The 17,945-nt window shown below is 39.0% G+C and overlaps 1 protein-coding gene across 1 annotated transcript in view; it reads right to left on the bottom strand.

Annotated features, from left to right (window-relative positions):
• Positions 1–7,230, bottom strand: part of ANKRD26 (ankyrin repeat domain containing 26) — a gene marked incomplete at its 5' end in the record, with an annotated part of 63,700 nt that extends 56,470 nt beyond the window's left edge. Inside the window, 5 exons of the mRNA XM_079699053.1 lie at positions 157–283; positions 3,391–3,584; positions 3,674–3,734; positions 4,619–4,691; positions 7,004–7,230. Coding sequence (XP_079555179.1) covers positions 157–283; positions 3,391–3,584; positions 3,674–3,734; positions 4,619–4,691; positions 7,004–7,230 — 682 coding nt within the window. The remainder of the gene's footprint in view (positions 1–156; positions 284–3,390; positions 3,585–3,673; positions 3,735–4,618; positions 4,692–7,003) is intronic.
• Positions 7,231–17,945: the final 10,715 nt, after the last annotated feature.

The following is a 17,945-nucleotide window of genomic DNA, read 5'->3' as shown; positions in this document are numbered from 1 at the left end:
CGCAACGGGAGAGGCCACAGCAGTGAGAGGCCCGCGTACCACAAAAAAAAAAAAAAAAAAAAAGAAACGGGTAGTGTATTTGGATCTACACACTTTAGATGTTTTTAGACTAGCCTTTAAGCATAGAAAAAAATTCATAAATATTCACTAACTTACCACTCCTATTATTCTTCTGAGCTCCATCAACAGAAGTCAAATTGTTATGATCTGTTTGCTCTTGTGGAGCACTTTCAATATCAGTATCATTTTCTTTTTCTCCAATTTCTGGATTTGTTGCTCCTTCCTATAAAATCAAAACAAAATAAAACAAACACCTCATTCCAGAAAACATCATATTCATTCATTTGGTCATTCAATCAATCAATAAGACAGCAAACATTTACTGGATCTATCAAATGACAGGCACTATCCTGGGAGAAAAGCTGGAAATATAAATAGAAGACCGATTCTGCTCTGTATTCTAGGAGAAGTAGAGCTACATGAAAACAAGTAAGAACAGCAAAGCATCATTCAAAAGCTCTACAATTGATGTGAACAGAGTACAGGAAGGGCACAAAGGAAAGAGGAGTCAGCTGTATCTGGGTAGCTCAGGAAATGCTGCAAAGACAGGTCTGTGTCTTAAAAGACACACACAGTGTAGAGCGGGGACGTGAAGGGGATTCTAGAAAGGGCAGCCTGAGCAAAAGGACGAGGCGTGAAACAACATAACAAGTCACGTGGAAAACTAGAACACAGTTACCGGGAATGGTATGGAGAGACAAAACTGGAGGATCAGAGCCAACCCAAAAAAAGCAAGTGTCCTCCTAGAACATGAACTTTCTCCTTCATGTGATGGGGATCCACTACATAAGTAGAGGTGTTACATCCTCACAAACATATTTTAGAAAGGTCACTCTGGCAGCAACGTAAAGATGAACATCAGGGGAGCAAAACTAGAAAAGAGCATTTCAAAATTATAAGTGAGAAAGCAATAGGAAATGAAAAATGGTAAGCAGGTAGAAAATACTGAACTTGATGAGCAACAGGATGTGGTGATTTCAGGGAGGGATGGAGTCCAGGATTTTTCCTGCTTCGGTATTTCAGTGATGTTATCTACTAGGATGGGGAAGACAGATGACAGAGTAGCTTACAAAGAGTCAGGAAAGAGGAAAGCATCAGGGACAATGTCTTCAGTTTGGGGCATAACAAATTTGAGGCACCCAGGGGACTTAGAGGAAAGATTTGGATACATGCATTTGGATTAGTAATAGATAAACTTATTCAGGAAAAGCATATGATGTTAAGATAAATATCTGTAAAATATACTAACCTGGTATAATTAAATGATGCAAACCTATGCAGAGTTCTGAACTTTTGAAAATATAAACAAGACTGGGGAAGAAAACTATGAGATTCAATTTTTTGATTATATATTACAACATTTGTTTAAGGATATAAAATATACTCTTTCATGAATATGCGCAAATATTCATTTCTGGGATATTATAGCAATAAGCATTTTTAAGTTTAATGAAAAGATTTAATTGTAAAACACCAACTCAAGAGACTACAAGAAGACTCCTTTTCAAAAATTAATCTTAAAAGACAAGTTTTAAATTGTAGAAGAGAATGTTTATGTGATTATGGAATTATGAGGCATTTTTAAGTACTACTATGATGTACGGAAGAAATATAAAACCCTATTTTAAAATTCACATGGTTTCCTTATTCACCTGTGAACAGCACGCTAATAACTCTTCCTATCTACGCCTTATAGAATGGCGGTTAAAGATTGGGGAAATGATATAGAACTAAAAAAAATTAGTAAAACTATGATTATCCAAGTTGGAGATTTAAAAGTTCTCAGATACATCTATGATTAACAAACAGGACCCAATATTCACATGAGGGAAGAACAAAGGGACTAAAAAATCAAGTAACCAGGATTCCTGAGTTTTAGATATGAAAAAATTTACATGTTAGTTTAACTTGTATAACAAAATATTTACATGCTAGTTTAACTACAAATACTGAAGTTAATAAAGTTTCTCAAGAATAACAGGAAATGTAACTACTGCTGGAGATATTTTAAAAAGTAAAAAATTATCTTGCAAAGATAATTTTGTACACTCTGCTGGTAATTTTTCCTTCCTTATTATTTTATAATAACAAGTAGTTTATATTAGAAAAAAATCATAAATTGTGATTTCATTCATTTGATGTGTGTATATGTGCCCATTATGTGCAGATATTACTAGGAAAAGATAAATCAGAATCTCTCCAGAAAAAATGATTTCTATATTTTTTTCTTTAAGACTGTTGCAGTTTAAAATTTTCTCATTTAATGACTTGAAATTAAGAACCTCATTTACATAATTAGAAATTATAATCTTAGTGAAAGTCTAGATAAAATACTTATTTATTTCCTCTCTGTTTATTCTCAAAAAGATCTAAAACACCTACCAAGATGATACCAAACAGTAAGATAAATTAGTTAAGTATATACCAAACAGTAAGTAAGAAACCACAGAAACAGAAGGGCCCAAAATTCTTAATTCATAATAAATCTGATAAGGCCTAAAACAGAGCTCATCTTGCATTATCTATGAACAAAGGTTTTGCTAGATTAAATATAAGACATAACCTTATTAATTTAAAAGTGAGAATTTTTTAAAAAGGAAAAAACTTCAGATTAAAACTAACTTCCACATGGAACTATATTCAATACCTTGTAATAAACTATAATGGAAAAGAATTGAAAAGAATATAGATATATACATATATATGTATAACCAAGTCATTTTGCTGTACACCTGAAACTAACACAGTATAGTAAATCAATTACACTTCAAATAAAAAAAAACAACAACAACCAAAAAAAGGTAAGGATCAAATTCTTTCAGTTCTTCATAAAAATCAACTATATGTCATTCAAAAGAGTACGAGCATTTTTTCCCATGACCTGATTTTCTCTTGTTAATTTGAATTTGAAATAATTTCTATCATATTTTATAATATAGAGTTCCTGCTCTCACTTAACCCACTTCTGTTGTTTGTATAATAATCTCTCTCACCTTGACCCTCATTCAATCTTTAAATTCATCTTGTCCTTCTTAAATGAATTCTTCCCCTTCATCCCCCTCCCCATCTTCATATTCATCTAGCTGTTCTTTCTAGTTGCTTTCTCATTCTTTCCTTTCATAATGGCATACTTCAGAATGGTTTACTGCCACCAACGTTCATAAATCTTAATCCTGCACATATATTGCTCTTGTTATTACACTGTTTTCTATCGTGATCTTGAGGAATTCCATTTCTGTAAGGGATCCTTTTCATCACTGTAAGAATCAGGGGGCTGGTATGTGAAAAAGCACAGAAAAAAAAAGTTAAAAACAAAACAGAACAACTTACCTTTGTAAGACCAAGGCCTGCTGAAGACTTGAGAGGTTTTGGGAGAGGTTCAGGTGATGGGAAAGCAGGATGAGAGACGCCCTGGATTGATGGTTTGGGAAAAGTTTCGACCACATCTTCATTTCCACTATCAGAACTATTGTGCTCAAAGAAGGTTCTCTCTTCTGGTCTCACGATGCCACATTTTGCTTCTACTATAGTGAAAACAAGGTGGAGTACATGAGAACATCCATAATTTCAAATCAGTGAATAACACAAGAAGGACAGTCTTCAAATAACTTACTGTTTTTCTTGGATTGCTGAGAAGCACTCATTAGCTTTGTTAAGCTTGGTTTCAGGACATTCTAGAGAAGAAAACAAGAGCTTTAAGAATAAGAAGTATTGGGAATTCCCTGGCGATCCAGTGGTTAAAACTCCATGCTTCCACTGCAGTGGGCACGGGTTCAACCCCTGGTTGGGGAAATAAGATCCTGCACCGCTTGCGGGATCTTAATTCCCCGACCAGGAATTGAACCTGGGTCCTTGGCAGTGAGAGCGTGGAGTCCTAACCACTGGACAACCAGGGAATTCCCTGAATATACACTTAATGGAATGCTTCAGAAAACACAGTGAAATCCCTTCATAATATGGATTTTGAGAAACAGAATTTTAAATTCTAAATTTCCATAATTTCGACTGTTATTTTAGGCTTAATGCAGAACCAAAGACAAAACAGAGAAAAAAAAAAGTTCTCTCCTAACAACTCTATGATACCAAAATAAAAATTGTCCAAGAAAAAAGAACTAGATGATATATGCTACATAGTTTTGGAACTGAAAGGCCCCAGGAAAATTCTATAATTATTACAGTAAGTAACTGTATCCACTAAAGATTTCATTTAAGCATGAGTATATAGAAATCACATCAGTATGGTTGAAAAGTCACAGTAAGAATCCTTATCCTTGACCAAATTTCGTATTTCCTCCCTTGTGGGAAATCGATTCCCAATACACTTTTCCTGTCACTATCTACTTCCCAGCCCATTTTCTCTTCAGCCCTGACCTTCAGTATTTAGCAAAGTAAAAAAAAAATTCAACTAGTCATATTTTTATAAAATGGTTTGCTCTGACCAACTTTCTACTACAAACATAAAACAATGAGAGGTAGACCACTGCTAAACTTTAAAAGTTAATACTACACAAAACTAAATTCAAAGCAGGAAAACTAATTTCACAGGAGAGAACTTTACCTTGGTATCAAAATCTAAGTCTTCATCATCTGATGTAGGCCATGAATCATCAACACCAGGTTTGTTGGAAAGCCTTCAGAGCAAAAATATATAACAAAAATGAGTGACTTCATTTCTTAAACCAAAAACAAACAAAAAAAATCAAGTGAAAGGTTGGTTATCTATATATTAAGTGATGTTTCCTGACATCATTAAAATGTGGCCTCTGTTTTAGAAAAGCTTTTAGTTACCTATTTCTGCTTCCATCTCTCCCAACCTATGAAATATCTAGCTAAGACCCATTCTTAGTTCCCATAACAAAGGGTGACAGCCAATATACTGGCAGAGCCTGAGAATAATTTGTTTTCACCAGAAGTCCTAAAACCTGAACTGAAAACCCAATTAATGGGTAACATAACGTTTGTTTACCAGAACTGGAACAAACCTGATGACCTAAAACAAAGTAGAAGGATATGCTGTTCCTTCTCCATTGTCCATGCCTGGTTCAAAGAGTAATCTGTGTCCGTCAAAAATGGCAGTCTTGGTTCTCCAGCAGGGAAACCACTTATTAAAGAAGGCTCCCGGGGCTATCCCGATGGCGCAGGGGTTAAGAATCCACCTGCCAATGCAGGGGACACGGCTTCAAGCCCTGGTCCGGGAAGATCCCACATTCCGCGGAGCAGCTAAGCCCGTGCACCACAACTACTGAACTTTCACTCTAGCGCCCGCGAGCCACAACTACTGAGCCCACACGCCACCACTACTGAAGCCCGTACACCTAGAGCCCATGCTCCGCAACAAGAGAAGCCACCACAATGAGAAGCCCGTGCACCACAACGAAGAGTAGCCCTCACTCGCCGCAAAGAGAAAGCCCGCGCGCAGCAATGAAGCCAAAAATTAAATAAATAAATAAATAAATGTATTTAAAAAAAAAAAAGAAGGCCCCATTCCTTCCCTTTACTCTAAAACAGTACAGGGAGTCCCCTGAAATGTTTGAAAGTTAAATGTACAAAAGTCAAAGAACAAATTTATATGTCTAATTTATATGTTAAACTATTCCCAGAGAGATTAAAACACTAAAAATTATAAAGTCTACTTAGTTTTCCTATACAGGTCCTGCCTTATTCAGGTCCACATAAATAGCTAGCTCTTAAAAACCCTCATAGGCACTCAGATCCCCAAGCAGAGACAGTGCTGTAGAAACAGAGTCCTGGCAGCTGTGCCTCTCCTTCCCTATGTACTGCCTAAATATCTTCCTTCCTATAGGCTCCCCTCCCAAATCACCCCTGTGCCTCAACCCTGAGCCCTGCTCAATGGCAGCCTCCAACCTTTAAGATTTCAGCCTGTGAAGGCAATGGTTCCTGAATCAAGGATGGGCTCGGGACTTCCCTGGTGGCATAGTAGTTAAGAAACCGCCTGCCAATGCAGGGGACACGGGTTCGAGCCCTGGTCTGGGAAGATCCCACATATTGTGGAGCAACTAAGCCCATGTGCCACAACTACTGAGCCTGCGCTCTAGAGCCCGCAAACCACAACTACTGAGCCCGCATGCCACAACTACTGAAGCCTGCGCACCTACAGCCCGTGCTCCACAACAACAGAAGCCACCCCAATGAGAAGCCCACGCACTGCAACGAAGAGTAGCCCCCACTCGCTGCAACTAGAGAAAGCCCACGTGCAGCAGTGAAGACCCAGCACAGCCAAAAAATAAATTAATTAAAATAAATAAATTTAAAAAAAAAAAGAATCCGCCTGCTAATGCAGGGGACACGGGTTCGAGCCCTGGTCCAGGAAGATCCCACATGCTGCAGAGAAACTAAGCCCATGGGCCACAACAACTGAGCCTGCGCTCTAGAGCCGGCAAGCCACAACTACCTAGCCCACGTTCCACATCTACTGAGCCCACGTTCCACAACTAACTGAGCTCGCGCGCCTAGAGCCCGTGCTCCACAACAAGAGAAGCCACCACAATGAGAAGCCCGTGTACGGCAATGAAGACCCAACACAGCAATAAATAAATTATTTTTTTAAAAAAAGATACTGGATTGTATCTGAAGAATTTTTAGTACAGAAGTTGATCTGTCATGAGAATTATTTTCCTCATTATGCACTTCTCTGTAACATATAACATTACGGTATAAAAATGTGTACATTAAAAATAAGATGCTGTTCATGTTTAATTTCGTTTCTGTGATTACTGACATTCAGCCAAATGACTTTAAAACTGTCAGTAAAGTGCTCTATACGGGGAATCATGAGCGGGTCCGAAACCAGCTAAGGCTTTTGCTGCCTATAAAGTCTGCGGGGCGCGGGACCCCACGTAGGTGTCCACGAGCCTCGGAGGGGAAACTGACAGCAGGGGCCCCACCCAGGCCCGCCCCGCCTCCTTCCGCCCGCCCCGGTTACCTGTTCATCTTGTCCCTGTCGTTCAAGCCATTCTTCCCAAGCAGAATCTGCTGCACTTTGGCTACGTTGCCCACGCTGGCAGCTTTGTGGACCTTCCCGAGATCCTTGTGTCGGATGTGGTACTCGGGCCGGGAGTTGACCCGATTACCGCTCTCTCTCCGCGGGCTGGTGGAGGAGCCAAAGGGCGACTCGCCCTTCTTACTTCCGAAGCCAAAAATCTTCTTCATCGCAGAGCCTACACGCTTCAGACACACCTCACCTCCCCCTCAGCTTCTCACAGTCTCCTGAGCCTAACACTAGCGGTACAGATAAGCCAACGCGGTCTAGCCACAACATCCCAGCTGGGAAGCTCCGCGGTTTCTCATCTCTCAGCCCAGAATAACCCTAGCCAAGCGTTACAGCTAAACACAGTGCGCGTGCGCGCCTTGTAAGACGGCGTCACTGCGCTTGCGCACAGAGGCACGGAGCGCAGGAGTGCCCAGTGCGCATGTGCTAGGCCCGAAAGTCCCAAATCTCTGCGATTGTTTGTGGGTCGCGCTGGGTTGTTTTCCAACGGTGGTGCGAGCTGGCTGAGCGTTTCTGGACATTTGCAAATTTTAGAATCTTCCGTGAGAGAGTCGTCTTCGCATGCGACTGGGGCTAGAGTGGAGTGGAGCTTCAGGATGCTGAAGGCCTCGTCCCCCAGAGAGCTCCCCTAAAAATACTCTGTAAATCTCCTTATCCCTCAGTTTATTCCTTTCCACATCCCTCTGGGCCCCAGGCTTTCTTCATGGAATTTAACAGATGTAAGTACAGAAAGCTGTTTTCATGGTTCCAGAGACTGTGGCGACAGGTGTCATCAAGTGCAAACTTAGGAGAAACCAACGCAGTTTCTCCAGATGAAATGAAGACGCGTTTCCGCGTGCCTCCTGACCCTCCCCTGTGGCCCAGCGTTCCGTCTGCACATTTTCTTCACCTATATTTTAGTTTTTGTTTTTATTTTCCCCTAATTAAATCTCTAAATTCAAGATTTATTTTGGAGCATGGTGTAACATATGAGAACTTTTTAAAAAATGGTTATCCACTTGTCCCAAACAATCCATCTTTCCTCACCGAGTTTACCCCTTAATCTTCCATTTAATTCTCGGATGTTTTTTCTGTTTCTGGGTTTTCCATTCTGGTCTGCTTCTTCTAGCGTCAGTAGTGTATAAAATATAAATATCTATTACAGGTCCAAGGTTCCCCTCCTTATTCTTCCTTTTCAGTATTCTCTTGGAAATGTTTACCTCTACATTATTTGAGATGAATTTTTAATCACTATGCCAAGCTAAAGAGAGATCTTAGTGAGATTTTGATTGTAATTAGGTTAAGAGAATTTTAACTGAGAATCAGTCTCTTGTATCAGTGTATCCAGGTACATGTTATGTCTCTCAATTTGTCTTATTTTATGTCCTTCATTAGCCTTTGGTAGCTTTTTTCATTATGTAAATCCTGTACACTTCTTGATATATCTGTATCTGGGCGCTTTTTTTTTTTGTAATGGTATATTATTCTTTCATTATAATTTGTAAATGATTATTGTTTGATATCTGTGTATTCGTTTGACAACAAGAGTGAAGGACTTTTTTAAGCTATAATTTTGTAACAGGAGAAAGAGTTGATAGTTTCTGGCAGTACTTAAGGAAGGCACAGACTGGTTGGTATAGATTGAAGAATATTGAAGAATAGTATGCAGATGAAGAAAATCAAGTAGAATGCAAACAAGCACTCTGTTTTTTACTGAAGTATAAGATCGTTGCTACAAATTTAAAAAATCAATATAGCTAAATTTCCCTAAAATTCTATTAGCCAAATTTTTCAGTAATTAGCTAACTAATAGGGACATCTAACTTTCGTGTTTCCTCTTAATAGTCTCTTTGCTCCTTTGCTTTATCCACCCAAATCTGTTTCCCACTCCTAAATCTAATCATCATAGTGACCTTATGGAATCTTATCTCCATTGTTATGAAACCTCTTATGCTTTATACTTGTCCCATATTCTTTAAAATTTCCCAAACTTTAAATAATCTTTTCCCTTGCTTCCATCTTTCTCTATCTGCAATTTGTGTTTCCATCTTTATTCCATTTCTTAGGAATAAAGCAAAATAGGTTGACTCCATACTCCATACTGGTAGAAACAGGCGACGGTATACAGAAACTCCTTTTAATGTAGTACTTGATCCAGTAATTATACAATTACTGTAATTATACTGTTACAATACAATTAAACCAAACCTGGTATTGTGGGTGAAACAGACAGAAGCAGAAGCAGGCTCACAACAACAGTTAATACAAAACCAGCTATCCCCAAACTCAGCAGGTTCCTATTACATTTGTTGATGATTTCAAGATCAAAATCATGTTAATGATTTTAAGAATTTTGATTAACCAAATTAAAAAGTAACAGATACCACCATTGCACAAGATGCACCAGCAAAATTTGAAAGTTTGGCAGCCATATTTTACAGCAAGACAAATGCGTAGATATTAATTTAGGTACTTATTCTTCAGAGGCCATTTAATGCCATTTTGTGCTTTGTAGGTTGAATGATTTGACAACAAATTGTTTGGAATTAGCGACTCAGAAGTCAGGTGTCCAGACCTTCAGCAGAAATTGCTGCTGGGGGAATTCCCTGGAGGTCCAGAGGTTAGGACTCCTCGCTTCCACTGCAGCAAGCACGAGTTCCATCCCTGGTTGGGGAACGTGGCACAGCCAAAAAAAAAAAAAAGAAGAAAGAAAGAAAGAAAGAAAGCAATTGTGCCGAAAAACTCTGGAGGGAGGCAGGGTCCCTGTTGAAGTGATAGCTGGTTCCAGGACAGTGTCTTCACCGGTGAAAGAGCAATGAACAAAAACAAAACAAAAAACAAACAAAAAAACATTTCTCAGGTCTATCCAGCTTAGCTGGACCAAATGGTTTTGATGTGTGTGACTGGCTTCAACTCTGATCACCCACAATTTTCTTCCTATAATAGCCCAACCAGAAAATTATCTTTTGTCCTCTATTTGTCTCCGCAGTACTCCCCAGTGTGACCTATGAGACCAGTAAAGGCTCCCTATTGTGACATCTGAAGAAGACTCTGACACTTGCTGATGCAGCCTGGAATGAGGGTCAAAGACACTACCAGGCTGTAGGGAGGTAAGAACCACACACCAGGACTCCAGGTAGGTTGTCAAGATTTGGTTGACTCTAGTGTTTCTGTATAGACCAGAGATACTCAAGGAGTATATGCTAGGCCAACTCTGAACTTCTGTATGGCCTTGTCAAATGCTACCTGGATCCCCAAGCACTTGAAAGCTAAGATTCCCAGATTTCTTTGCAAACAGATGCCCTCTAGAAAGTTGTTGCTTAGGGACTTCCCTGGTGGTCCAGGGGTTAAGATTTCACGCTCCCAGTGCCAGGGGCCCAGGTTCGATCCCTGGTCAGGGAACTAGATGCCACATGCTGCAACTAAAAGAGCCCAAGTGCTGCCAACTAAGACCTGGCACAGCCAAATAAATAAATAAATAAAATTTTAAAGTAAAGTTGTTGCTTAGAGCTCCCATGCCTATCTAAGACTCAAATAATGCCCTGGTGGTTTCCTGCATATTTATTTATTTAATATTTATTTAACATATGTTAATGGAATTAATAATGTCAGAGTAATACCTGTTTTATGATGAAAAACATGTTATGGATGCCTTAACAAATTCAGGTGGGTCCAGTGTAATCACAAGGGTCCTTCATATGTGGAAGGAGGAGGCAGGAGTGTCAGAATGATATGAGGAAGACTCAACAGGTCATTGCTGGCTTTGAAGATGAAAGGGGCCACAAACCAAGGAATACAGGTGGCCTCTACAAGTCGGAAAAGACAAGAAAACTAATTGTCCTCTAGAACCTCCAGAAAGGAATGCAGCCTTGATGTTAGCTCAGTGAGAATCATTTCAGACCTCTGACCTCCAGAACTATACTATAAATATGTGTGGTTTTAAGCCACGAAATTTGTGGTAATATGTTAAGTGGCCATAGAAAATTATGGAGGGAGGGAGCTAGGAAGAATGGAAGAAGTGGAGATAGAGGGAAACAAAGAGGACTGGGTAGAGAGAGTCTAAAACTGCAGCACAGTTCTAACATTTCTGGCCAGGCCAAAGGGGAATCCTGGAGCCAAAGTCATATGATAAATAAATCCTCCATCTTCCAGGAAAGGGCCTGTATTTTACCCCTATTGTGGGTACAATGGCTGGGAGCAGTCGTGGGAAGCATGGGCATAGGACAGACACAGACGTGGATCCTGAAGGACAGCTGCTGGGGCTGTCAGTCTACTATGTGTCCCAAGTAGGTTCCCTAGTTTGCCCAGGACTGGGGCTTTCTTGGGACACAGGACTATCAGTGATAAAACCAAGACAGTCCTGGGAAAACTGGCATGTTTGGTTACCCTGTCCCTAGCACTGGAGACCTGATCTGAGCATTTTCATGCCCAACATACCCCTCAACTCTGTGGCCCCCTTAGGATAATTTCTGCTTATCATGGCAGTTTATAGCTGGAAAAAATTTTCACCCTCTTCCTACCTTCGCCAGAGTAGACACCATCTGTGACTCCTGAGATTCCATAGGCAGACTGGGGTGTTTGTAACTTTTCTTTGTAACTCTCAAACATTGAAACTCATTAGGAATGCAAGTTAAAATTTCAGCCGTTTTACTTCCATACTTCTCCCCCATAGAATCCAGACTATCCCCTGTGCCCCTGACCCCCCAGCATTGTGAGGATATGGAGCATCAGTTGGCAACGTGCCTACTTTAGCCCTTCCAATGAGGGTCTTTGCTTCCTATGAGGAGAAGGCACTGAGCTTATTTTCTCTTATTATTATTCTCTTATTGGTACTGAGCTTATTTTCTCATGACTACAGTCAGCCAGCAATGCACTTCCATCTACAAGAAAAATGGGTCAGCATCTCTACTTCATATAAAGTCTTAAGCCGTTTTTTGCTCCAGAGTCTGTGGCAAACATAGGACCTCTTAGTTTTATAGGGAGTTGGTACCAAGAAAGGTGTTATGGCCATCCCCTTTGTGGCCAAACTTTTTTCACTGGATACAAAATAGGCGCCTCAGTCACTAACCTGGGACCCAAGTGGGTTCTAAGAGGGGAAGGAGGTAAGGCAAAAGCTTAACATCACCCCTCAGAACCTTGCACGTGGGGGACCCAGTGCTAGGAGAATGAGGCATAGCTACATCCACTCTCACTACTAAGGTCTTCCTTCTTTCATATTTATTTTCTTATTTATATTTTCTAACTTTTCAGCAATAAACATATGTTGCTTTTGCATAGACATATAGTGATTTGTTTCTAGTTAAAATAGCTTTAAATATGTTTAAAGAAAGTTAAGATAAATTAAATTTTTTCTGTTAGATTATAAAATACATAATTAGTAAATATAAAAATATAATTATTAAATACTAGCCTACAGAAGAATAAGCATATTACTGGAAAACAGTAAGAGGTGAGAACATATTAACATAAGAGAAACTATACAAATCAATGAGAATTATATAATTATTAATAAGTGGTTTGGGAAAAATCAATTAATGATAAGAAGTTAACTACATATCTCAACATATACACCAAAAGAAACTCCAGGTTAGTAAAAATGTTTAGTCTTTTTAGTGAAACCATTAAATATTTTAGAAGAAAATATGGATGAGTGGTATTATTTATAAGTTTATGAAGATTTTTCAAACAAAAACAATGGAAGTGTCAAAAGAAAATATCAGTACATTTGGCCACATAAAATTTGTGACCAAAAAATTTAGTATAGGGCATTCCCTGGCGGTCCAGTGGTTAGGACTTGGCGCTTTCGCTGCCAGGGCCGGTGCAGCCACACCCACACCCACACCCACACACACACACACACACAAAATCAGTATAAATGCAAATACAGATAAAGCATTAACATGCATAATTAATAAAACATTCTTTTTGTTTACAATCAAGGAACTAAATTTTTTTAAAAGATTTTTTGATGTGGACCATTTTTAAAGTCTTCACTGAATTTGTTACAATATTGCTTGTTTTATGTTTTGGTTATTTTGGCTGTGAGGCGTGAAGGATCCTAGCTCCCCAATCAGGGATCAAACTCACACCCGCTGCATTGGAAGGTGAAGTCTTAACCACTGCACCGCCCGGGAGTCCCCTAAATTTTTTTTTTAATGATCAAAGGATACAATCAGTTCACAAATTAACCATGGGTACCAGAAGCTTTCTACTCTTACTTGATATGGATAGGGGTTCAACTTCATCATCTTGCCTCAAGACAACATTTGCTCATCAAATGCTGATAATTCTGTGGTAATTTAATCCACCAAGATCTTGATATTCTCACTACCTTACAGGACATCAAATTTACACATTATGTGGATGACTTCATGCTGATGGTATTAGGTGCATAGGAAATAGGAGATAGTTTGAAAGTTCTGGTAAAAATTTATTTTCCCACTGTTATGATTTATGTTAACCCTCTTTAAAAAATCAGCATTATCCATTTAAAGAAATATTTCCCCCAGAGTTAAGCACAAATCCTAAACATCACCTTGGCATCACAAGTAATTTACAAAATATAATGCTAACCATATAATCAGTTCTAACAGTGACCAACAGCAGGTTTGGTGGATAAATGAAATTTGTGATTCGGGGTACTGAGAAGCATAGTTAACAGTTCACTTTTAGAAAAGGTGTATTTTAAAAAAAAAGAAAAGGTGTATTTTTTATAAAACCCAACCAAGAGAGACATTCTTTTTACCTTATATGTACTCCTTTAACAACTCTTTCTTCAAATTTTATGAGAGGATTTGAGGAGATCTTATGACACTAAGAAGAAGCATGAACTTAAGAATCTTAAAATCTAACAAGGATGAAGAAGCATACAGAAAGCAGAACCAGGGTACAAGTATGCACTTGCCCTCCTATCAACTTCCCAAACAAGAAGAAAAAAAATCACGTTAAGTTTTGATAAATTTTGAAGTCAGTTTTCTTTGTGCTATAACAGTATAAAACATTATCTTTCAGCAAAATTAAAAATAAAAAATTATGAACCTTTTGGCCTAGCAGAGATGCTTCTACTTGGTGGGAGCTGTGCTCCCTCCACCAGGAAACGTTGTGCACCAGGCTTTGCATAGTTTTGGGTTTTTTAAAAATTAATTAATTAATTTAGGCTGCGTTGGGTCTTCATTGCTGCACGCGGGATTTCTCTAGTTGCAGCGAGCGGGGGCTACTCTTCCTTGCGGTGCGTGGGCTTCTCACTGCGGTGGCTTCTCTTGTTGCAGAGCACAGGCTCTAGGAGCGTGGGCTTCAGTAGTTGTGGCACGCAGGCTCAGCAGTTGTGGCTCGCAGGCTCTAGAGTGCAGGCTCAGGAGTCGTGGCACACGGGCTTAGTTGCTCCGAGGCATTTGGGATCTTCCAGGACCAGGGATCGAACCCGTGTCCCCTGCACTGGCAGCAGATTCTCAACCACTGCGCTACCAGGGAAGCCCCAGGCTTTGCATAGTTTGATTCACAAATTTCTTATAATCATTCAGTCATTTGATATTTTGGTTATAGTTGATTTGGGTTTCTTTTTAGATAACGATGCTTATTTCCAAATAATATAAACAGTCTCTCTTTTGTTCTTCCTGGAAATCCTTTAGCAACCATCTTCTCCAATCCTCCATATTTTGTCTCTTCTTTTTCCGTCTTCTCGCACCTCTGTCTCTTTCATCACCTAGTTCAGAACTTCCAGGAGAGTTATACAGACATTCCTAACATCTCAAGTTTACCAACAACTGGTCTTTAACATGCCTCAGGACTGTGAATGGAGGCAACTGGTTGATCAAAGATAAAACACATCTTGTATGAAATCAATCCAGAATACTTAAGGAGTTTCACATGCTGCAGGTCTTAAAGTTATCTTTTTATCCAGTTAACAGATCCTTCTATGTAAAAGATACTGTTAGCCTGGCACTCAGTCCTACCTTGCACATTTTATCTTCCAAAAAAGAAGGCAGATTTTCCTCAGGAAGACATTCCATCTTCTTTATTGTTATAGTCACTGCGATATTTTCAAAGACGAAAAAACCACTTACTACTCATATTCTCTATGGCATTATTTAACCGTCTATGGAGAATCTGACCCATCTGTTCCAGTGCTCTGCCTGATGGGGGAATTAGGATCAATCTACTGAATGCCCATTATTCTTTCACTCATTGAAGATTTATTAGCTGTCTACCTATAAAGCACTGCATTTAGTCTTAGAGATACTAGTGTTCAAGACTCCTTCCTAGAACTCAACACCAGGTGGGAAAAGGCAGACACAGAAACAATAAATTAGAGAACAGCTTTTTTTTTCTTCTTCTTCTTTTTCTTTTGGCCGCGCCATGTGGCATGCAGGATCTTAGTTCCCGGACCAGGGTTTGAACCTGCGCCCCCTGCATTGGGAGTGAGGAGTCCTAACCACTGGACCACCAGGGAAGTCCCCAAGAACCTTAGAGTTTACCAACATAAAATGGAGAGCAAAGAATAAGATCCCACAAAATAATTCCTGAATTTTAACATAATCATAAAAATGTTATCAACAGAATAAAGGGGGAAATAAGAGCTGTAATCAACTAAAAGCAGTTTCTCTTGTCCCCATTTTAACAATAAATAGATCATTCTACTAAATCCCTAGATTAGCTATTTCAATATTAAAAGTATTAAACTGATAATGATTATGGAAATATAACATGACTAAATTGCATAGGAATTTTAAGGGGAAAGAATACTGAACCATAATATAGTACAATAAAATATCATATAAGGGGGAGGAGGAAATAAAATCATATAAAAAATACTAAGACATTTATGTTGCTTCCATGATGTTTTGGATATTGCAAATAGTGCTGCTATGAACACCGGGGTGCATGTATCTTTTCGATAAATGTCCACTGACAAGTGAATGGATAAAGAATATGTAGTATACATATACAATGGAATATTACTCAGCCATAAAAAAGAATGAAATAATGCCATTTGCAGCAACATGGATGGACCTAGAGATTATATTAAGTGAAGTCAAGTCAGAGAAAGACATCATGATATCACTTATATGTGGAATCTAAAAAAAAATGATACAAATGAACTTATTTTATTTACGAAGCAGAAACAGACTCACAAACACAGAAAACAAATTTATGGTTACCAAAGGGGATAGCAGGGGGGCGGTGGTGGGAGATAAATTAGGAGTTTGGGATTAACATATACATACTACTATATATAAAACAGATAAGGACCTACTGTATAGCACAGGGAACTATACTCAATATCTTGTAATAACCTATAATGGAAAGGAATCTGGAAAAGAATATATATAGATATATATGTACAACTGAATCACTTTGCTGTACACTTGAAATACAACACTGTAAATTAACTATACTTCAATAAAATTTTTTTAAAATACCAAGACATTAGAAGCTTTGTTAAAATAGTTACTCACACACATATCCCATACATGATTATGATGGAAATTACACAAATATTTCAATTTTGAAAAATCTTATGAATAGAATTATATCACCCAGAAAAGTGTTCCAACAAAAATCTGTTAATATATGTAACCACTATTTTTGACTCATGGGATATAATTAGAAGGCAACTTCATCTCCCACTACCCTTTTAAATATTGAGAGGTTCTTCTCCCAACCCAGGTTGAAAACCCTTACTCTCAAGTAATAAGAAGTCCAGAGTTGCTTTAACTCACAAAGCACTGAAAAACAATGTCCAGCCCCACATAACTATACAGAACTATAAAAATGCCAAGTCAGAGTTAATCAGCTAGGCCATGCTACAGGCAGACCACCTGCAGTAGGGGTGGAAAGCAGGCATGGTCCCCTTCTTTCCTGCCTCATCCCACCCTTCCTCCTTCAGCTGGCTAATTATGGTTTCCCATGCTGCCAGGTTCAAAACTGCAGGGGGCGGTAGAGTTCTTATGTGAGATGGTTTTGAGCAGTCTGGATCTGGCAATTGTTTTAAAGCTGACTCTCTCTCAGGGGCATTTCTGTGCCCACAGCTGTTCTCACCTGTAACTCCCTTGACCTAAGTGAATGTAATCCATTCTTTCTTCTTGGCTCTTAAGGAATCCAGAGCCCCACTTTGGACTATCCTGTTCTGAGGCCTGTTCACGCCTCTAAGTGGCCTTTTGTGCGGTATCCAACGTGGATCCACCACCATGGCTCACTTTCTCTCTTTCACGCTTGACTAACATCTGGTCCTCGATAAGCACTCAAACAGTCTTTGTCAAAGCAAATGCTGAGAGTGCAGAACAGTCTCAACACATTAGCAGTTCTTCTCCTGTCCTGAGCCAAAGTAACCTACCAGTTCCTTCAGATTCCAGGTTCCCTGGGTATGAGTTACATACCTGCTCCCAGAACTGTGGGAGATTAGATTCATATCGAGTTCCCCAAACCAGGTTTTACAACCTCTCTTGCTCTCACCCTCTCTCTTTGGCAGCTCTGTAATTTCTTTTTTCATGAAATACATTCTCAAATTCATAACAGATTAGCTACCCATTATATTCCCATATGAAGCATTGATACATAACTAAATTAAGTTTCTGTTTAAAAGGTGGGGAGGGGTGTGTGTCAGGGAATCACATTCTTGCCCAAAAGAATAGGGATTCATGTGACAGAATGGGGGCAGGGGAGAATCTGCATAGAAATAAAATCCTCAGTTCAAATGTATCAACTCTCCAAATTTTATGTCCACGACTAGGTGTTATTTTTTCAATTCAAAGATCAAATCTACATTCCAACATATTTTATTAAAATATTAAATACTTACATTAAGAAAAATGCTTATAACTAGCCAGATTGTAGTAACTCAGTATTTACTTTAAAATGAATATGAACAAAGAATATCTAAAAATAAAACATGTATCAA

The sequence above is a fragment of the Hyperoodon ampullatus genome (assembly GCF_949752795.1).
Source record: "Hyperoodon ampullatus genome assembly, chromosome: 3".
Classification (NCBI taxonomy): Eukaryota; Metazoa; Chordata; class Mammalia; order Artiodactyla; family Ziphiidae; genus Hyperoodon; species Hyperoodon ampullatus.
This window is presented reverse-complemented; position numbering and strand designations above follow the sequence as displayed.